The sequence below is a fragment of the Mus caroli genome, chromosome 6, assembly GCF_900094665.2.
Source record: "Mus caroli chromosome 6, CAROLI_EIJ_v1.1, whole genome shotgun sequence".
Taxonomy (NCBI): domain Eukaryota; kingdom Metazoa; phylum Chordata; class Mammalia; order Rodentia; family Muridae; genus Mus; species Mus caroli.
The window spans coordinates 95582971-95606000 of record NC_034575.1 but is presented as its reverse complement, the minus strand read 5'-3'; the positions used below and the strand labels follow the sequence as shown (position 1 = coordinate 95606000).

Genomic DNA, 23030 nt, shown 5'->3' with positions numbered 1-23030 from the left:
CACGTTTTCCATGCAATTTTTTTTTTTTTTTTTTTTTTTTTTTTTTTTTTTTTGGTTTTTTGAGACAGGGTTTCTCTGTGTAGCCTTGGCTGTCCTGGAACTCACTCTGTAGACCAGGCTGGCCTCGAACTCAGAAATCTGCCTGCCTCTGCCTCCCGAGTGCTGGGATTAAAGGCGTGCACCACCACGCCCGGCTCCATGCAAATATTGAATGTACACTGTGTGACAAGGCTCCTTGAATTCGAGTTGGGGGTAGAGAATATACAAATGGGACAAACTACAGTTAGTCAAGGAGCCAATCAGGTAAGGGTGTATAACCACATATTTCAGTCACTGGTTTCATGTCACTAGCACATAAGCCTTGTTCTCTACAAATTCATAGAGTCACAAAGTTGGTTGGGGGAGGATGGGTGGAGAATGGAGCAGGGCTGGGAATGGCTAGAGCATTTGTTCAAAGAGTTTTGAGGGCTGCAGAGATGGCTCAGCCGTTAAGAGCACTGACTGCTCCTCTGAAGGTCCTGATTTCAAATCCCAGCAACCATATGGTGGCTCGTAACCATCCATAATGAGATCTGACGCCCTCTTCTGGTGTGTCTGAAGATAGCTATGGTGTACTTAGATATAATAATAAATAAATCTTTAAAAAAAAAAAAAGTAATGAAATTTTCCTGAAATTAGGTAATGGGGACAGTTGTACAATGAATGGCCCAAGAGGACAGAATTGCAAATAATTCAAAGTGAAGCCCAATTTGTGTTAATATGAAGCCATCGCTGTGACCTCATTAAATGGTGGAGAGTTGTCCAGAGTCATACCGACTTCTGCTCATGGTTTTCTGAGTGAATGTCAGCCTGTGGGGTCTGACTTCTTGCACTGTCCTGGGAATGGCCACAGAAGTCACCCTCGTTTTCTGGATGGTACAAGTTTGCCTCTTGCATAGGCTTCAGTATTTGTAGCAGGAGGATGCTGATGTGGGCTTGGGGGACATATAGAGAGTTTCAGTCGGTACCGTTCTATCAGCCACACGCTCTGCTGTCATTTGTTTCTCTGTAGTGATACACTGGGTGTTTTGGGTGCATTGTCTAGGCACTTCTATAAAACACCCAACTGCTCAGAGTGGTAATCATATAACCTAAGCTCAGACAGAATCAAGTGTCAGGGGAAGATGGATACCCCAATTCCACATAAAGATGGGGTGGGTAGGCATTATTGCTGTGTGTTACAGGTGCCCTCAGAGAGCAGCTGCTTTGGAACCCCTGGGACTTATGGGCAGCTGGGAGCTGCCAGGTATGGGTGCTGGGAACTGAACCTGAGTCTTCTGCAGGAGCAGTGTACACTCTTAACCACTGCCCCATCCTTTTACCCTCAGTTATTAATAACCGACAAGTAATGACAGGAAAACCATCAGCACAGTGTGTTAAATGGGCCGAGCCTCCGACTACAAAGTTGGGAAGGGAAAAACAACACTGTGTTCTGCACATTTCTTAAATCACCCGAAACACTCCGTGTCCCCTGTGTGCAGGTTTGTGCAGTGTTTTTAGAGGCATTGGGCAGTATATGTAAAACACCCTCTTGCATCTGCATCTGAACAGGCGAAAGCTTTTCTAGAAAGTACCCTACAGTGGAAAGGTACTTCCAGTATTGAGAAGGATCACGAGGAACCATCAAATTCCCACTGTTGATACTTGTTTAATGCATTAAATACTCAAGTGACTTAAAGTCATGCCTCAGCATGAGGAATAACCTTTCTTTGAAATCATCTTTTGAGATTATAATGTAATTATGTCATCTCCCCCTCCCCCTTCTCCCTCTAAGCCCCTCCCATGTGCTCACCTTGTTCTCTTGCAGACTCATGTCATCTTTTTCTTTAATTGTTAATATATATTTGTATATCTATACTTAAGGCATGTAAAGTCTGCTCTGACTGTAGAATGTTACAAGCACGTTTTGGGGGCTGACCACGTTAGGGCTGAAGCCTCCCGAGGTTTCCTCCACACATATTAGCATGTCTGTTGGTGGTGTCCGTCTTCGGGTCATGGTTGGGCAGCCATGTTGGTGAGGCTTCATGGGTGTAGATTTTCTTGCATTCCTGGGAGATACAGTCTTACAACAGACTTCCTGATCTTCTACCTCCGATGGCCTTTCTGCCTGCATTTTTTTCACAACGATCGATCCATGAGCCTTAGGTACCAGGGTTGTGTTGTAGATGTATCAGGTGGGACGGGGCTCCACAGCTATGCATTTTGATAGGTTGTAGTTTTCTATAGTGGTCTTCATCAGTTGCATAGAGAAGTTTCCTTGGTGAGCAGGGGTAAGAACTATACTTATCTGTGGGTAAGGATAAATATTTAGACGATAGTTAGAGATTATATTGGTTTAGTAAAGTGATGGTTGTAGATTCTCCTTCATGATCCATGACTTCTCCAACAACAAATTAATTGGTTAGGTTTCCAGTATTGGACATGATTTCCCACTTGTTGCGTAAGTCTTGAGTCTAATTAGAGAGCAGTTGGTTACTGCCGAGGTATGAGGTATGTGTGCCACTACTGCAGCCTTTGTTTGTTATGCTGCTGCGTGCAGCTATGTTGCTATGCTGGCTATTGTTGTGTTTATAGATGTCACAGGTGGATAGGACTATTGGCCGTTTCCCTCCTTTGGAAGCTTGCATGGTGCTTCCTGGTATCATGAGAGCTAATACTCAGAGAGGACGCTTTTGGTTAGATCTACCTTGAGTCCTCTGGACACTGCATATATGTTTTGGGAGTCTTGTTGACAATCTTAACAACTCAGAAGAGGGTTTCTCGTGCCTCATGTCAGAATCTTTGTTAATCTATAGCTTTTGAAGAGAGTATTGCCAGCCAAGATGGGAATATTTCATTCAAACTTATATTTGTTTATGTATTCCCTGATTTACATGTATTACAGATATTTTCAGGTAATTATTAACATTTACGATCTTTTTAGATATCTTTACTGTTATTTTACCTTCCTCTGGCCTCCATTTGTATTTCTCTCCCTCACCTCCCTCCTTAGAGCCCTGCTCTATTTCCCCACTCCACCATCAGATCACCTATTTCTCACCCTGCCCCTCGCCGCCACAATGCCCCCTCCCCCTTACTTCCCTGGCTTCTGCAGTTACTCCAGGTAATGTGCTCACCTCTGACGATTTGGAGCTAGTAGCCTACTTTCAGGTGACCATTCTTCTGGTTTCCATTTCACTCATGAGCTGAGTGGCTTCCTCTAGTGGTTGAGCTTAGTTAGTGTTGTGGTCCTCAGTTTGACTTGAAGGATCCAGCAGGATGTGGGTGCTGCCCTGAGGTTAGAGGATTAAGGCATGAAACCTTCACCTAACAGTCCTCCACCTGACAGTCCTCCACCTGACAGTCCTCCACCTGACAGTCCTCCACCTGACAGTCCTCCATCTGACAGTCCTCCACCTAACAGTCCTCCACCTGACAGTCCTCCACCTAACAGTCCTCCACCTGACAGTCCTCCACCTAACAGTCCTCCACCTGACAGTCCTCCACCTAACAGTCCTCCCGAGGTGTGTGGAGCTAGCCATGGATGAGACCGCATGCCCTGCTTCTACCCTCTCCACTTACTCAAAACCAACTAGGAGCTGGGGAGACAGCAATGGTTGGTAAAGTGCTTGTCTTGTCAACAGGCAGAGCTGAATTCCAGCTCAAGAACACATATAAAAAGCCAAGCATGGTGGTATGTGCTTATAGTTGCAGTGTTGTGGGAGCAGAGATGGGTTCACTGGCTGGCCAACCTAGCCTGGCCCAGCTTGGCAACTCCAAGTCTATGAGAGCATTGTCCCCAAAAAACAAGGTAGGTAGCACCTGAAGAATGACACCCAAGGTTGTCTTCTGGCCTCCACATAGATGTACACTCTCACATCTAGGTGTAACCCCACACACACACACACATACAATGAAATAGTGCACTGAATATTGTAATTGTATATATTTTCTAAGGTGTAGCTTTTGAGGCACATTCCTTCAAGGTGCTTTAAGGTATAGGACAGAGAGAGCCACCATTCAAGATGCATCTATTATTTGTTGATTTTTCTAGATTGTTGCTGTGGTTTCAGATATGGTTTGTGTCCCCTGAAGCCTTCCAGTGCTGGAAACTTGATCCATAATGTGGTGGCATGGGAGACAGAGTGGAGGTCTTAGGAGGGGGAACAGTGTAGGACATACTCAGGCCACTGAAGGTGCTTTGGCTTGTGTCTGCATGACCTACCTAAGATCATGCGAGGCCTGATTACAATCCCTAAGCTTCCTCTCCTCTCAGAACGCCTCCAAAATGTGCCCACTCTCCTTCCATTACCCTTGTCTAGTCTGGACTGCTCTCTGCTCAGCCGCGCCCCCATTCCTTCCATAGCATTCTGTACCCCTACTGTGTGTCTGTACCCCTACTGTGTGTCAGCACTCCCAGAAAGCAGAGCTCACATCTTTCTTTTTTTCCCATTAGCTCCTTATTCGTGTGCTCTGTAGATGCCAGTAGATTCCTGAGAAAGATGCTTTGGAGGTCTGCAGGTTAAGATTTTAGACATCTGGAAATGGTGTATTTTGCTTTTGTACCCAACAGCATAGCTGACAGAGATCTACTAGACTGGGGATAACTAATACAGGCAATTTTTCAGCTGCTCACCTGCCATTTCTATATATCCTTTACTGATGAGTTTGTCCAGGTTTTGCCCATATTTTTTAGCAGGCCGTGTATCCATTACTGTTTTTTTGTTTGTTTGTTTGTTTGTTTGTTTGAGAGTTGGCAACTCTTGAAGCCACCGTAGTTTTAGATGCTACTTTATATCATAGATGTAGCTTTCTTGACTTGACATTGAACTGCCTTAAAGTTCCTTTTCAGTAGGCAAAACCTAAAGAACATGGTGTTCTTTCCCTGGGCACTGGATATTCCTGGCCTAGGACTAAGTGCAGGAGGACGACTTATGAATCTTAGCAGTGGTTTTTCCTAATAAACACACTTCATGTTAAAAAACAAAACAAAACTGTGTGCATATTTTTTCATTGTATGAGTCTTTTGTCCCTTATTGTGTTTTTGACCAAATTCATTCCTGTTTGTATGTGTGCTGCACATGCCCCAAGGGCCACATGTGCCATGTGTTCAGGTCAGGGGACAACTTGCAGGAGGTGTTTCTAACCTTCCACCCTGTACTTCTTGGTGACCAGACTTAGATCACCACACTTGGCCCACTGAGCCGTCATGGAAACCTCTTTAATGTATTTGAAAAAGCAAGGGATTTTAATTTTTATCAAGTCTCATGTTTTCATTTTGATTATTAAAGGGATTATAGTTTTGGTGAATTCTTGCCTCTACCACATCACTAAGATTTTTCTCCTATATTTTCTTCAAGTAGTCTTATTATTTTTTCTTTTGCATTCAGCTTTTTAAAAAAATGTTCCACATTTAATTACGTTTTATAAATAGACTGAAGTGCAGTCAAAGGGTCTCCCCCAGCCCCATACAGACATCCAGTTGGTCCAGCGCCCTTCGTTAACCTTACTGCTTACTCAGTTGCTTTTATATCTTGATCAAAAACAAATTGTCCATACATCTGTGGGTCTATTTCTAGACTCTCTCCTCTGTTCCAGCCATCTCTTTCAGGATCTCAATGCCACACTGCATTGATTATTGTGCTTTTACAATGAACCTCAAAAAGAAGACACTGCTGTTCTTCCAATGTTATTCTTTTTTTCCAAAATTTGGCTATTTCTGAGTCATTACCATTTAAATATGTGTTTGAGAATAAAGTTACCAATTTCTGCAAAAAAAATGCATGCTGAGATTTCAATTGGGATCATGCAATGAGTAATTAAAGTCTTCAGAGCCTTGTCTCCTCCTAATCAGGGCGGAGCTTCTCACTTACTTGGTGAGTTGTTTAGTTTCAACTGTCACCTGAGATGAGAGTCTTGATGAAGAATTTTCTAAATCAGATCGGCTTGTGGGCATGTCTGGGGAATCCTCTTGATGATCCTTGAGGTGGGACGGCACCCCTGAATGGTGGCTGGGCCCTGAACTGTCTGGACGGAAAGGAAGCTAGCTATCTGAGCTGCAGAAAGCCAGGAGCCATGCATTGACTCTCTGCTTCACTGTGGACAGGAAGTTCACCCGTCTGACCTTCCTTGCAGTAATGGACTGTAACTTAGGACTCCTCCGCAGCTTGCCTTCCATCAGCATGTTTTACCATGGCAGCAGAGATAAAACCAGGACATTTGGATCACCCTTAGGCTCTTTTCACAGATCTGTATTTATTTGTTCATGTATATTGTTTGTCAGATTTACTTATGAGCAGCTCATATTTTTAAATTATTGTAAATAGCATCTAAAGAAACTTCCCTTCCAGGTAGTATAAAAATTGGATTGAATTTTGGAAATTGTTCTTGTATTTTGAAACTTTGCTAAATTATCCACTCTAGTAGCCCTTTGGGGAAGTCCCATCAGGTTTACGTATAGATTATTATCTGCGACTGAAGATGACTTTAACTTCTCTTCTAATCTAGGAATTATCTTTCTCTTTCATAACGCCGTTGCCTTGGTGATAGGCTTCAGAATTATCTTGAACAAATGATGAGAGCAGACCGCAGAGGTCTCCCTCTCGTTATCAAGGGGGAAGCGTTTGGCAGGTCACAGTTAGGTATAACAGTAACTGTGCGTCTCTGTAAATGCCCGCATGTGAGCGGGCTCCCTCTCACTCTGACTCTGCTGGGAGTTTCTCCAGCTTTTTAAAGTTTGGTTATAAATGTCAGATTTTACAGATGTCTCTTTGCATCTATTAATAATGTCGTGGATTTACTCACACAGTGACTCTCATGAATATAAATGCAAAAATTCTAAACAAAATCTAAATAAGCGTAACTAACACAAGCATATCTTTTCTCCTACATACAGTCGTTAGTGGTTACTAGGGACTTTCACAAAGTACACCTGGAACTTCCCGGCACTTTGTTAGGTTCTGTGTATCTATAAAATCATCATTGATGTCACCTGTCTCAACTCTGACATCAGTAACTTATGTCTTTTTGTTTTTTCTAAGTCCTGTAACTAGAACTTAATCAATGTTTAGAAACCTTGAAGATTACACATTGGTTTCATTGATTTGCCCTCCCCTGTGTTGTTTCTGACCTTAGCTTTCTTTCTCCTTAACTTGTGTCCAGCTTTGTTTCCTGGTTAGCGTGGGAGCTGGGTCCCTTGACTTGAGGTCATCATTCTGATTTGTGCCCCACAGACTGTCCTCTCTGCTTTCAGCCGCATCCCATGAATTCAGTGTATGTGTTTTTGTAGCCACTCATTGCAGAATGCTTCCAACTCCCCTTTGGATAATTCCACTCATCAGAGAACATACTTGTGTGACTCAAATTCTATTGAATTTATTGACACTAGTTTTATGGCCTGGAATACGCTGTGTCTTGTTGGTTAAAACAAATAAACTTCACATGCACTTGACAAGAGTGTATTGTGTCTTTATTGAGTGGAATGCTCTATAAATGTCCATCAGATCAAGGTGATTGACATTTTGTTAAGATGTTCTTTCTGATTTTTTTTCTTCTGGTCTACTGTGAGAGGAGTGTTAAATCCATAACTGCAATTCTGGCTTCCCATATTTCTGTTTGAACTTGTAACCATTTTGGTTGTATACTCTAGAGTGCTGTCAGGGCTAGAACTTGAAATTATTGTATCCTCTTTGCACATTGGTGCATCTGTGTTCTCTACTAGTCTTCACTGCTGGTATTGAAAACAAACACCTTTGTTCTGGCTTTCTTAATGTGGCATTGCATGAGAAGAATTGTTAGAACAAAATGACTGTAAGAATTAACTTAAAGATACACATTGTTGGAGGAGGGAGGCAGAGAGAGGACAAGGAAGGGAGGAGGAGAGAGGAGGAGGATAAGAAGGAGGAGGAGGAGGAGGAGGAGGAGGAGAAGGAGAAGAAGAAGAAGAAGAAGAAGAAGAAGAAGAAGAAGAAGAAGAAGAAGAAGAAAGAGAGAGAGTGTGTGCTAAATTGTGGGCCAAAGTAGAAGCTACATTGCTTTGTAGCTTGCTTTGTAGTTTGCTTTTATGATCATATCCTGAGCATAGCTTGCAATAAAAATATTTTACAATAATACTGGGAAAAGATTCCCATCTATATAGTAGAAAAACTATAGTAACTAATTTTTCAACTGCCTCTTTTTTTTTTATGTAAAGACAGGTAGCTTTCTGCTTGAGTCTTGCTTGTAATCCTGTTTAGCAATCCCTAACATGCAGTTAGAATATAGTCTGTTTACATTTAATGAGAATATCGGTATCGTAACGTTTATATCCATCTTCCTGCAGTTTGCTTCCTGCTCCTTTCACCCACTCTCCTTTTCTGAAGTTCATAGTTTCTTTCCTGTTAGATCCTTGGTTAGATTGTTTACTCTGCTTCATTATGACTTTAGCATTTTCTTGTAGGTCACAGCACACATCTGTGACTTAGCGAAGTCTACAGTGCTGTTCTGAGTCCTCACTCACTGTATAAGAACTCATCCCGGCATTCTCGAGCATGTCCCAGGCTGTGTCGTGGCTATCACAGGTTTCTGTTGCATACTTTATGAAACTCACACATCATGATTATTTTCATCCTAATGATCCACTAAATACCAATTTCAGGCCTATGTTTGCCCTCCTGGTTCGGGAGGGCCCTGGGGCAGCTCTCATAGCACTCATCTTCTGGGCATGATACCTTTCAAGCTCTGTATGCTGCAAAGTATCATTCTTTTTTTTTTTTTTCTGTTTTTCCTTTGATTTTTCTCTTATTTTTCATTTCTCTTTTAATCTAATTTCTCTATGAATGCCACATTAAGTAAGCTTTATTGATGTTTCTCTATTCTTTTTATGCTTTTGATTTCATCTGTATTTTCTTTTGTCTGCCTGGGGTTGACTCTCCTCTCCCTTCAGTTCCTTCCATCCATCCTTATTTTAATGAGGCAGGGTCTGAGACTGGCATGGTTACTCTGTGGTGATTTCCCTGCCTGTCAGCCTTCTGAGTGCTAGGATTACAGGTGTGACTCACCATGCCCAGTTCTTCCATGTAAAGATTCACTCGATTGATGGAGGGCTTTTCTCTTCTCCCGTGTAGGCATCAAATGCTATAAACTCCCCCTCAGCAGCAATTTCACTTCTTTGACAGATTTTGTCGTATGTTAACTCAAATATATATATTTTAAATTTCTTTACTATTTTCTCCATATGAATACTGTTTAATTTTCAAGCATTTGGAAATAGACACCCCCCCATATGTGACATATGTGCATGTTGATGTGTGGAGATGTGTGTGGAGATGCACATGCATGTGTGCACACGAAGGCTAGAAGTTGACAACCAATCAGGCATCCTTTCCTGTATCCTAAGACTTTGAAGCCTAGTTGTTTGGGACACAAGTGTTTAGGATGAGCCATCTCCTGGGCAGGGATGCTTCTGGGTGTGCTGTTCCCTTCCTTGTTGCTGAGGAAATTTGCTCAGCTTTCCCTGACATTAGTTAACCACTTTCATTGCTTACATGGTCTCTTTCTTTGTTCTTTTCCTTTCAGTTTATTCACATCTCTTGTAAATAGCATTTTGTTGGGTCATGTTATTTTAATTGGTGTGTGTTGCTCGTGTGTCTGTGTCTCTCTGTGTGTGCTCGCACGCATGCGTATGCCTGTGGAAATTATTTGGATGCCATTACTCCCCAGGCATGGTTCACCTTGGTTTCTTGACATGCAGTCCCTTGCTGGTCTGGAACTCCCCAAGAAGGCTAAGCTGGCTGACCAGAGAATCCCAGTGTCTGCTTGTCTCCACCTCTGGAATGGTTGGCAGTGACACTCGAGATATCTGCCCGTGCACCCCTCTCCTATGGCATCACAAACATAGGCGACCACTCTTTTCTTTTTTTCTACCTGGGCTCTGGGAATTGAACCCACACTTTCCAGGCGAGCACGTTACCCCCTTACAGACTGCAGTTTCCTCAGACCCGGTTTTTGTTCACCTCGCGCCATTGCTTTCTGGGTTTCCCAGATCTGAGTTCCCTCCTGGTGTTGCTGGCTTGCGTGCATAGCTGCTCAGTGACAGCTGTGTCCTTTGTATTTGGCTGGCGGTGTTGTCTGTGGGCTTCCGCCTTTGCCAGCTTTTCCCTTCCTGGTACTCTGTCTAGAGAAAGCCCTTTCTTAAGACTCTTTCTGTGTCCACGGCCATTTCTGGGTGCCAGTGTCTCCCTCTCCAAGTGTGAGCAGTGAGTTACACAGGAAGACCTAGGGGGCTTCATCCCTGTGTGCCAAGGACTCAGCCGGTGCCTGCATTCTGCCCTACTCACTGTCATCTTGTTTATTTATGGTGCGCTGGATGGGAGGAATGGCAAAAGCATGCTCACTGTTTTCCTGATAGAGATTTCCTCGAGTTTGTAATTGAGCAGTATTTACTTAGCGCATAGTCCTAGATGGACAGTCATGCGTTATCTTCTCATTAAGTTGCAGACATTGTCCGACTGTTCTGTCTTCGTACCCAAATTATTTTCTATGAAAAGAACTCTCTAACTTTGCTCTCATTATTTCCCATATGATTTTTTTCTTGATGGTCCTCTGTCTTGGTGTGCTTCTTTTTTCTTCCTTTGTCTGTGCTTAGGCTTCACTGAGATTTTAAAAATTTAATTGATTTTTTTAACATGCTGAAAACATAATGCAATTTTTATACAAGTCTATAAGCGGACTCTGAATATATTCCCTCATTCCCCTTTCAATGCCAGGCAAACGCTGAGCCATACCATCAAGGCCTGATAGAGATTGTATCTGTGGGTTTATGACATGCAAACAATCCTCCCATAGCAGGTGACTCAGCTAAGTTTATGATACATACCGACTTGCTTTAACTTGTAGTCTGATGTGTGTGTGCCAGTTGTACTGTTTATTCAGTGGGTGGGTGTCCACAATACACCACGGATAGAGGTGCTGTCCCCCACCATGCTGTTTCAAATGCTCAGAGACACAATGTGAATACGTGCTCAGGTCAAGAGCCTATCTCATTTCTCAGAAGACATAGAGGTGCTTTCGGGGGGGTGGAGGCCTGTAGAGGGATGGGCAAGTGTTAGGAAGACAGGCTAGGACATAGGGGATTGGGTTGCAAGTCCATACTTGTTTGCTACATGTTGGGAATGCTATTAAAATCCAACGTGTAAGGCGGGGAAGGTAATGTTAACTGCAGCATAAGGCCGATCTGTGGATTAGATAAGGGAGTGCGGGACATGGTTAAGTACTGATGAAAATGGAGGTAGGGGTGTGTGCTCGCGTATACACACACACACATGTTTTCACACACCTATGCATACTCATATGAATACAGGAAGAGGGCATTCGGTGCCCAGTCATAGTCCCTTGAGATTGGATCCCTTAGTGGATGTTGATATTTTTTTTTGAGGGGGATGGGAAAGCAAGGCTTCCTACCCAGCATGCTCCCAGGATCTTCTTGTCTGCACCCCTGAGTGCTGGACTAACAAGTTCTCAAGTCACTCCAGAATTTACATAGGATCCCAAACTCAGGTTTGCGTGGTTGTGTGGCAAGCTCTTTCTTACCCACTGTGCCATGTCACCAGCACCATTAAGGGCATAGACTAGGCTGGACTCCAACTTGTGATGCTACAACCTCGGCTTCTCCAGTATATCCCTCTGGCATGCACTATGGAGCTGGCAGTTCTACTTATTGAAGTAGTTTGAGGCTCACAGCAAAACTGAGTAGAAAATGCTCCCCACCCCGTCCCTGATGTCTTACACCAGAGTGCATCCTCTGAGATAACTGCTGCTGCAGCAGCATCGTCACACGTCGCCTTACACTTGGCTCTTGATTTTGGCAGATATGTAATGACACATGCCCACCATTGTGGTAGTATAGAGAATATCTTCATTACCCTAGAAGTCCCCATGGTCTACTTGTCTGTCTCTCTCTTCCTTCCATGAGCCGCTGGCCCACTGATCTTTGTCTCCATAGTTTTCTTTCCAGAATGTTGTGGGTTTGGATTCGTACCGTATGTGGCCTTTTAGGTTGGTTTATCTCAACTAATAAAGTGGTTACCCTGTGTGTTTTAATGGTTTGATAACAGGCACGCTTCTCTTTAATAGTACTATTCTACTGTCAACTCACCTGCTAAAGGCCACCTTGGTTTCCCCTGAATTATGTCAGTCATGAGTATAGCTGCTGTAAACATTTGTCTATGTGTTTGTAACTCATAAAGAACTGGGGTGCTATTGCTTGGTCTTGTAGGATGAGGAGTCCTTGCTTTTTAGGGTGCTGATGGGTTCTATCAAAGTGGCTGCACCATTTAGCATCCCCAGCAATGAATGTGAGGCCCCACTGCTCCATATTCATGCCAGCATTTGTTTGAGGCTTTAGCCATTCTAGTGAGTTATGTCACTGTTGTTTTAAATTTCCTGATGATACAGAATGTTGAACATATTTCCTTATGCTATTTGCTGCCTCTATGTCTTTGGTGAGATTTCGAGATCTGTTTTATTCTTTTTTCTAGTCAAGTCATTCATTTTCTTGTTGAGTTTAAAGTGTTCTTTGTATATGTTGGAGCTATTCCCATTTTTAAAAAATATGTATTTATTTTATGTATATGAGTACACTGTCACTGTCTTCAGACACACCAGAAGAGTGCAACAGATCCCTATTACAGATGGTTGTGAGCCACCATGTGGTTGCTGGGAATTGGACTCCTCTGGAAGATCAGTCAGTGCTCTTAACCGCTGAGCCATCTCTCCAGCCTGCTGTTTCTATTTTTTTATTTATTACTGGTCTTAGTGCCTAAATAAGGCATTTGTAGAGACCTCAGCATAGCCAGGGACATAAAAACAAAACTTAAAAAATTGCTTCCTGCCGGTCATGGTGGCACACGCCTTTAATCCCAGCACTTGGGAGGCAGAGGCAGGCGAATTTCTGAGTTCAAGGCCAGCCTGGTCTACAAAGTGAGTTCCAGGATATCCAGGGCTATACAGAGAAACCCTGTCTCAAAAAACAAAAAAACAAAAAAAACAAAAAACAAAAAAAAAAAAAAAACAAAAATTGCTTCCTTTTTTGTGGGAGAGGTGGAGAAAATATTTTCTACCTGGAAAAGGGAAAGAATGGTTGCTTTTCTAGGTAGTTTGATCCAGAAAGATCTTTATCTCTTATCAACAGCCTGGCCTCCATGTTTCTCAGCTGTTGATAAAGAGTGGAAGCTGCCACTCAGCTCTGTGTCCCCGCCCCCTCTATGGTTCCACTAGGAATCCAAGTCCAACATCAAACCTGTTAGCAACTCACCTCAACTTCCAGACAGCTACTCTGGCATGGAATATTCTATTCAATCCAGTTGCTAATGCTACTGAAGAAAGGGATGCCTTGCAGTGGGTAAGGAGGCTGTATATTATACTGCCTGGCCCCCCTGCTCTCCCAACCCTTCACAGTGCATCCATAGGTTCATGTTACTGGACTCATTTTCATTTTATGTCTTTTTATTTACACACCAATTCTTTTGCAAGTAATTGTAATTCTCCGTTTTATGAGAGAGGGGCTCTGTGTCTGAGCATTCCTACATAAAAGAAAGAAAATGATTGTTTTTAATGCAGATTTGAAAGAAATATAATGGATTTCAGCTACAACAATTTCTCCCCATTTAGAAGAGATGAACACCTAGTTAGATGAACAATGTCATTCCTCCTATAATCGGAATACATCCTGTTTCCATGACAACCTGTACTTACCAGATTGCCTGGTAAAAGAAGTATTTTGATTCTGCCTTTGATAAAGGACTTGACCACACTCTTCATTTCGACAATTCAGTTCTATTCAGGGCTTTTTTTCCCCCTCCTTTAACATGGGGCGCTTTTAAGAGGTAGGGCCCGAAGCCCATTTTAGAGGTAAATTTCCTTCAGAATGACAGGAAAGGCCTCCCTAGCCAAATGCTGATGAACATAGAAAACGAGGCCACTGCCATGGGTCGGGTCATAGTCATTTTCTGGTATCTTCCTATTAAATTAAGTCAACAGCCACGATGCTCCAACTTATTAAGGCGCTGTTTGATCTGCGGAGGAATGATTCCACTGTTCATTTCCATCCGGACTTTCTAAACAGGAGGGGCCTCTCTCCACTGCTCATTTATATCTTGCCTTTATGGATGGCCTGTGTCCTCTTACAGCTAAATCCTGTTCTTGCAAGGAGAGTACTGCTAATGATTTTCTCTCAAGATGAAAAATAGGGAATTATTTGCATCATTAACTATGCTTTTTCAAAATTTGAAAAATAATGGCACTACATTTTATTGACAAGATTATGTTTAATGTAACATAAAATATTTAAGTTCAATATGGTAAGAAAACATGACCCTTAGACATTTTAAGAATGGTAGGAAATAGAGCAAAAATGTGGGAGAATTCATTCTAGTTTTGAGGGTTCAAGTGAGTTTGGGAAGAACAAAGTGATTCTTTGGTATCCCCAAATCATTGTCAACGATAGCAACTATTTATAGTCTGAAACACTCAATACAAAGTCACCAGAGGGCCACCAAGTATCTCATTATTAGACCTCATGTTTTGTAACAGGCCCCCCTCCCCCCCCAGCCCCCCTACCTGTGTCAATAGGTACATAGTATTAGCCTCTGAGAGTGTTATTGACCAAAAATACTAAGAAACTTTGAAAGTAATGCTACAGCACACAATGTAACAGTATGTATATGCTGTGTAACAAATGAAAATAAAAGCAAGTGAGACATCATCAGGCCCTCTGTTTCTATCATTCCTACTGATATTTATCCTAGTTCAGGGGACTGAAAAACTATAGATATTCCTCCTGATGAGTGTCTGACAGCATCTTCAATGTTCCTAATTAACATTTAGCCATTTAGCATGGAAGTTACTGTCCTGAAAATGCTATACAAATCTTTCTCTCCCCCTCCCCCCTCCCCCCTCCGTGTGACTTCATTTTAAATCCTACTTTATTTTTCTTTACTTCTTGACTGCCCATCAGTTGGTAATGAATTCCCAACTTTTAGTGTACTTAGCTCTTTAGAAATAAATGACTGGTCTGGGGAGATGGCCCATTTGGTTAAGTTCTTAACACAGAAGTATACGTTTCAAACCCTCAGCGCCTGTATAAAAATCTGGCCACAGAGGTGTGATCCTACTTCTGAGGAGGCTGAGATGGGTCCTTGGATCTCACTGTCCTCCCAGCCTAGCTGAACAAGTAAGACCAGGTTCATTGAGAGACCCTATCTCAAAGTTAAGTGGACTGGACTGAGAAAGACACCTGTTGACCTGTAGCCTGTTCTTTCACACATACATTTAACATATGCACACAAGACACAATACATACACACACACATCACATTGCCACTAAAGGGGAAAAAAGAGATATATGAGATATGATATTTAACAGAATAGTTCCACAGGTGCTTTTGTGAAGGCATCTTTCTCCTGCAGGGGTCACTCTTCAGGCATTTGCCAAGTTTACATTCCATAAACGTTACTTTAGTTTTTTGTTTGTTTGTTTGGTTGGTTGGTTTTTTTTAGCTCTTAAGAGGCAAGCTCTCACCTCAGGGGCTTCAGCTAACTGAGGCTTTGAGAAACATGAATTAGCCGGTCATTTCCTGATATGTTCCTGATATGTATGCAGTCACAGCAAAGGCCCTTTCCTTACTTGGAGTTCCCAAGGCTAGACACGTGACCATTATTTTTGAAATTGTCAGGGCTCTGATTTTCAAACAACAACAAATGCAGAGTTAATTCCCAGCATCCCTTTCGCCAGAGTAAGTGTCTGATGGTTCTTTGTGCCCCTGGTTGGCAGTGCTCCACATCTCTTTGTATCTTGCACAGTGGAACTTTTGCCTACCCTCGGGGGACAGTTAGAGATTGTTAATGGTGGAAAGGAAAAGTCTCAGGCAGTTCTGAGGAGATGGAAGCACCACAGTGTGAGTAGGCCAATGGGTTAGGAAATCTGATTCTCCCATGAGCCAAACAGATGCTGAGAACTGGACTGTGGGAGTGGGGAGGGACCAGACCTGTCCCCAGGTCTAAGCTGTTAAGTCTAAGCTTAGCTACATGGAGGGAATAGGAGCAGGCTTGCTTGGATCACATATATTTTCAAATATATTCAATATAAATTTACATATTTCCAAGAATATGTAAATAGAGGTATGTTTACGTGCCTCTATTTATATATACACACGTGTATATATTCACATATATTTGGAAATAGACTTCCAACTGCATTTGGAAAGGCAGGAGGAGGTGTGGAAGATTCAGGCACTAGACTGGAGAATTCAGACTTCATCCTATGAGAGACAGCCACTGGAGCCTTGAACAAAGAAGGAATAAATCAAAGGACACAGTAGGGCCGACATGCGGTCCATGGACAAGAGGAGGAGTGGGCACAGGAAGCAAGGCAGTCCACAGGACTCGGGTACCCTTGTCAGTTCCTTACCAAATCTTGCTCCTTACCAATCCAGCATGTGGCAGACCTCTGAAGTGTGCTGCAACAGAGACATGGGACCAGATATTCCAGTGTGTGTGATGGGGTGCAGGGGGTGTATTGTAGATTCACAGAGCTTGAGACATAGAATCTGAAAGAAATAATCCGGAAGGGTCACTTGACATTCAAGTGGAAGCTTGGAGCACGAGACAGAGCCAGCTATGAGGAGCAGAGGGACTCATTTCTTTATTGGCCCATCAATAAACAGCTACACAGTTGCCCTGTGGCTCTGGAGAAGTTCTGAGGACAGGAAAAGAGGCAGCCCTGGGATGGACAAGCACAAGGAACTTAGGTCCTGTTGGCTGCCAGAAAGAGTGTAGCTTGTCCTGAGAGTAACAAGAAGTCTGAAGGGCCGTAGGGCATGGTAGAGTCAGTGTTTGGAGGCTTGGCTACTGTGTCAGCTGTTTAGAAGATAGGTTTAAAGAAAGGGAGGCTGGCTAAGAGAGTGTGGCAGCTTCCCATGGTGTCCTTTGTCAAGGAATGAGGAGCAGGGGTAGGTGGTATTCTCATGAAAGAAGGAAGACCAACTCGGAAGGTATGGGGAAGACAGGACAAGGCCCATGGTGGGCAAGTGGGTGGCTATGGAGTTCAGGAGCCGTTAGATCCTGGATCAGTAACACTGGTTGAACTTTTACTGTGTGCAACGTATAAAAGAGGGCAGTCCTACCAAAGGCAGATTATCTCACCATCTCCTTGTCTTGGGTGAGGAATTTGGGGCTCAACAAATTTATTGTCCATGGATTGCAGTTAAAGTTTAGTTCAGACTCAGGCAAAGCAACTGCTGTTAAAGCACACACTGCAGTCTCCTCTCACCCTACTGGAGTCCCAGACTAGTTTCATGTATCCCCTCCAAGCCATGGCTTTAGGACTGAGAAACTGTGAACACTTGCTTTGCTGGAGGCTCTATGCAGGTCTGTGCCCCAGGCTTGTGTCTGAGGTCTGAGGTCTGCCACCTAGTGGCCACAGACATCCTTTTTCCTTTGTAATTCCTAGGGCTTATTTGTAGCACCACAAACTGTAAACAGGAAACTTTAAGTCTCAGAGAAGGAGCCCAGCAATGTAAACAGCATATTGCCCGTGAGGGCCTGCATCCATCTGACAATTGCACAAGTGAGTACAGATCTAGCCATATATTTACATGCACCCTGGTCACTGCGACACAGGTGTCTCCTGTCTGTATTGTTCAGTGGTGATCTCAAGAGCCTGGGGTGGTGGCATTTGCATAGCAGATCTGCAACCATTCACTGGATGGAATGTTGGCAGCATCTTTGTGATTGCCCTGTCATGTGCGCATTTTCTCGATTAATGATGGCTAGCGGGATCCGGACTGGCCCGTTTCTCACCTATGGAACCTTGGCACATGTGACGCAGACTTTCTGGCCTTAGAGACTCAAAGTCTAACTGCTAAGATCTACTCTGTGCTGTTTCGTATGTAGTATTGCCACTATATGGACACATGGTAGAACTGTCTCCTTTAAAACAAAACAAAACAAAATAAAAACAAACAAAAAAACAAGCCACCACCAACAACAAAACACAAGAAACCACCAGACAATTACACCCATGTTCTGGCTTTAAAGTATAAGGTTTGCTCCCCTCTGCTGTGGGAGTGCATAAATAAAGAGGATGTCCCTAGCTTGCCCTGAACTGTGTATATGCACAGTCTTTCCACACATCCTTCATTGTTTAAAGGAGGAAACTGAGTTAGCATCCTTGTCTTCTCTACCAAATCCAACATTCTACTGTTTCTGTGCCTCCCAGGAAGCCGGATATGAGTGGAAGAGAGAGGACCACTTGTTACTAGGCAACCAGCACCCACCTCACCCATGTTACCATGGTGATGATGAAAGTTGGGCTGATGGGATTACCAGCTCCTGCTAATTGCACATGAGCACTCAAGGTCTCTGTCTCTTTCTTGCTTGCTCACTGGCTTTGACTCTCATGTTCCTCTAGGCACCAGAGAGAGAGAGAGAGAGAGAGAGAGAGAGAGAGAGAGCGAGCTTCTCTCTCTCTCATCTATGGTTCTCCTGGGGCATCCCTGGTACACTAATGGAAAGCAACTAGAAATGGAGCCTGGCTGTGCCTCTGGGTAGCTGTGTGACCCTGGGCAAGTTACCCAGCTTCTCTGGGCCTCCATTTCCTCATTTGGGAAATGAAGGGGTTGGAATGCTGATCCTCTTGGAAGGTTCTTTCCAGCTCTCAAATCCTTTGATGCCTAGGGAGCATGTCAGGGGAACAGACCACACTGTTACCAGGCAACCAGCAGGCACCCTGCCCAAGTTGCCTTGGTGACTGGATACTGGCGGGGAGGGGAGTCATTGCTGCAGCTAATTGCTTAATTATTTATGAGTGCCTCAAGTCCTTTCTGTTGTTTTTGTTGCTAGGGGCTGTGGGGTCACCTTTTCCTCTCTCCTGCCACCCCAAGGCATCTGCATTGTGTGTTATGCAATGAGAGAGCACCTTGGCCGGGACCTCAAGAGACCCACGTTCTAGTTCTGCCTTTGTCATGTCCTAGAGCAGTGTCCTCAGGTAAGTCACCTCACCTCTCTGGGCCTCCAGCTTCCTTTCTCATAGCCTTGTGTTTGTTTAGGGAACACAAAGTGCCCTGTCTACCTGGAGGCTCTGGCTCCTGCCATCTACTTGCAAAGTGGGGAATACAAGTGAAATAATGATCCTAACGTGTGTTTACTGAAGTATAATTTTGAAGCATAATGAGAACCAACATGTGTTTGGTGGGAAGGGGACAGAAGTGCTCAGCGTCTTCTCCCTTGTCCTTAACCATGTCACCTGAACTCTTGGTTAACCTGAGGTCATTTATATTTTACTCACTGTGTATCACCAACTTCCCAAATGGACCTCAGGCCTTCACAGTATAAGATGCAGACGTGCAGTCAGGCCATGGAAATAGAAAACAGAAATAAATGTGAGAATACAAGAGCTCCTTCTTCACTGATGAATATCCGTGTCACGATCCGGCAGCACGTGTAAATTTGAGGGCCTTAGAAGCCAACGCGAAGGGATGGTATGTAATGCAGAAAGACTTTCAGGCTCCTTCTGGTCCTAAGTCCTAGAAGGAGTTTATGATGTGACTTTTTATTTTATAGAAACTGCTGATGGAAGTGTAAAGCTAGTCCTTTCTGGCTGAGTGATTACTACAGGGTATGAGCAAGAATCAGACTCTTGACATTTGACTAGTTGTGATCATTAGAAAGCAGCCATCCTCTTTACTGATGCTTTAGAATTTCATACAGATAAATGTCACCGAGTCCTCAGAGTCAGGCGCTATTTATAGATCACATACATGGATATGTGCTTATCTTGTACAACTTGGCAACGTGGACCAGAGTCTTAAACGCAGGCAGCTGTTCTCATCCACCAAACTCACTCTGAAGTGAGCCTGAACGGATGAGGATGGAATTATGAAGATGCCCAGGGCGGGTTTACTCAGAGAAGAGAATAGCTAGGAAGAGCAGATGTTGGGGGCCACTGCTTTACATAGTGAGTCCTGTTGACACCCTGAGTGAGGTAGGTCTGTTTGTCTTGATATGGAAGATGTTCAGAGACAATAATGCCAAAGAAGGAAACAAAGTGCAGCATTGATGTTAAACTCCTCTGTTTCTTCTATAACAAGATTTGGAGATACAGTTTATAAGTTGAGATGTATGTTTGTATGCACACATGTGGCAAGTTTCCTCTGGGAGGCAGATTGATTGTCTTGGGAGCTGGTGAGACTATTTATGACTTATTTCTACTCTCTGGACCTTTATTTTTCGTTCAGATGTGCACAACAGTCTAGCAGTGGAAATCCTCAACTCAAGAGTCTTAACACACCTCTTCAAATTCCAGCTTTGCCGTGCACTAATCATGTGAACTTGGGGTTAACCTACCTATTCTGTCCCTTATCTATAAGATAGGTGGATAATATCTTCCACATCATATTATTTAAGGGGTATACAAGCTAATAGGGTAAAGCTCTCTGAAAGGCTTTAGCGACGTCATAGGTGTGCTGTTTTTTTGAAAAGGTAAAGAAAGATGAAACAACAAATGCATATGACCAGGTGGACCCTGGTATCTCAGGGATGGAAGACTTGCTCAGAACCTGGTTACATTCCAAGAAGGGGTCACAAAACACACAGACTGTTTTGTTGCTATTTTATCTTGCCTGGGCTAGCTTGTGGGGAGGACACCTGCCCTGGGTTCAGGACAAGCTATCATGAAGCCATAAAACCCCTATCCTCCAGCTATTCTCTCTCAAGCAGAAAGCAAAATAAACACTGGTCAGGTAGAAAATGGACGAGTTGACCAACAGCACGTCCCCAGCTGCTGGAGGCCAGGAACATACAGCATGCCTCCAGTCCTTTGCCTTTCTCCTGAAGACAGAGTTAACCGAGGCCTGGGAGGAGGCTTGCCTGAGGGTTCCCCTTACTGTGAACTCAGCGGTCTCTGGTTACAGTGACTTCCTGGATTTTCACAAGTGTAGGCTATGAGTGCAGAATTGCAGCTCCCTCTCGCTTCCTCTGCTGGGCTTGGAGGCAGAGCTGGAGAACTTTGGCCGACTCTGATGATTCTCTTGAAAGCTGGGCATTCTGTGGGCACATCGTGGCTCCAGAGATAGAAGGAAAGTAACCTCGTTCCCTTATGCTACACTGTTAGGTAACTTTATCCTCTCCACTAGGCGTGCACAGCTTCAGTACAACTCCATGGCCTCAGTAAGTGTGGCCTTTAATACCTTGGTTCTACAGTCTCAGACATTTGAGTCTCTTTATCTGTTCGGCCATTGGTCCTCTCTCCATCTATCTGTCACATCCAACTGTGCTTCCATCTGCCCTTCCATCCCTCTGTCCCTCCTCCAGCCATCTGCCAGCCTTCCCATCCAGCCTTCTGATTGCTGGTATGTCAATCCACCTCTCCTTCCTCTCTCGCACTGTTGGACTCTTGAGACTCCATCCGCACTGATCCATTGGCCGGACCTTCCATCTGTCCTTGGCCCCAGCTGCGGGGCTTGCCGGGTGACTCTTCCTCTGCCCTTCTCCCTCGGGTCCTCCGCTCCGGGCGCGGGCCCGGCCTTTGTTGGACTGGGGCAGGGCGGAGGCCGGTCGGGGTGGGGCGCGGGGCGGGGCGGGGCGGGGCGGGGCTGGCGCCGGGAGACTGCTAGGCGCTCGGGTCCGCTTGTCCGCGGCCTGGCCGGCGGAGAACATGGCGCTGCCCCCGGCTGCCGCACCCCCCGGGGCTAACGAGCCTCTCGGCGAGGCTCTGTCGGCATTGCCGCCGGAGCCGGGCGGTGTCCCGCTGCACTCGCCCTGGACCTTCTGGCTGGACAGGTGAGGGCCGCGCCCCGCCGCTTTGTCTCGGCCGCGTCCTCGCCCCACGCGCGCCGCTGCCGGGGGTGGGGGGGGGGTGGCTCGCGCGGACGCAGCAAGAGTTCCGCGCGTCCCCGATAGCGTCCAGCCCGCTGGGCAGGGAGTCGCGGCTGCCTGGGAAGCCTGCCCCGCGTATCCCTGGGGTGCTAGGCTTGCTCGGGACGTGACCTTTGCGGTGACAACAGTCAGAAAAGTCGGCCGGCGGCAGGGAAACTCTGGGACCTAGCTGCGGGCATCTGCACACCCAGCCCCGGCAGGGGGTCTGGAGTAAGCTGGGGCTTCTGTGATACTGGACAACTTTGTGGGGACAGCTCCGGTGCCCTAGCCTCTGTAAGGTCTCAGATCCCTCTCCAAAATAGAAACTTCTCACAGGATCCTGTATCTCCATCCTGCCTTGTTTTTCATCACAATGCTCAAGGCTACCGCGTGCTTGCAGTGTGAACTTATTTTCAGTTTGTTATCAGGTCCTCCATCGCTTGCCCCGAGCGAGATTCACAGAGCAGGGGCTGGCTTGGCTGCATGCAGAGTCCCAGCACCTAGAACTGTGCCTTTGTGGTAGTAGAACGACTAGTTTTGTTGTGTGGATAGATGTGTGGATATCCAGCCCTTTCTTAACGACTGTCATCTGTGCGGGTAGTGATAAATCAAGTTGTTTCCACAAGTGTGTGGGAATTTTGATGAAACTGTTTACCATGGTTTAAGAGTTAGAAGGAAATGTATGTGACAGTTTCCGGAGAGACTCAGTTTTATACTCCACACGGATGTTTTGTTTTTAGCTTTGCACCCATGCCTGCAGATTTGTTTGTTTTTTAAAACTGATATTCATGTTTTAAGCAAAGACAGTTCTTTTCCTGACAGATTAGCCCTTACCTCTAAGAATTTACACCCGGAGCCAGTTTGTTTCCTGGAGACACAGAGAAGCAGGGGATGGGAGAGATTTGCAAAAATATTTTCACTTTCATTCTGAGTTTCCAGAATTTGGCTGTCATAACAGGAGTGGCTTTGGGTTTTGGCAGTCACTAGCACAGTGAAGTCATGACTTTGTTTTCAAAGGTGTCCTCTAACTGTGAAGTTGGTACCTGGAATATGTTTTCAAGGTATACAACCGGGCTTGTGGTTCAATCTGTGGGTGTGCTGTCCAGAAAAGACTGGATGGAGAG

General features: G+C 44.6%; 1 protein-coding gene and 1 long non-coding RNA gene across 6 annotated transcripts in view; one reads left to right on the top strand and one right to left on the bottom strand.

The window, feature by feature from the left end:
• The window catches only part of Eif4e3 (eukaryotic translation initiation factor 4E family member 3), a 142368-nt gene that overhangs the window by 4130 nt on the left and 115208 nt on the right, over positions 1 to 23030 (top strand). For 3 of the 5 annotated variants that reach the window (XR_003836917.1, XM_029478358.1, XM_021165100.2), the window contains exon 1: positions 21657 to 21831. Coding sequence is in view for 2 of the 5 variants with exons in the window: in XM_029478358.1 (XP_029334218.1) it covers positions 21707 to 21831 (125 nt within the window). In the remaining 3 variants the exon portion in view is untranslated. Of the gene's footprint in view, positions 1 to 17521; positions 17621 to 18271; positions 18411 to 18894; positions 19040 to 21656; positions 21832 to 23030 lie in introns of those variants that run through there. The other 2 variants (XM_029478359.1, XM_021165101.2) reach the window with 2 other exon arrangements.
• LOC110296401 lies at positions 16538 to 21557 on the bottom strand. Its single transcript, XR_002378176.2, has 3 exons — positions 21416 to 21557; positions 19340 to 19373; positions 16538 to 16601 (listed from the first exon to the last, which is right to left on the bottom strand). It is a non-coding gene; the product is annotated as an uncharacterized LOC110296401 (long non-coding RNA).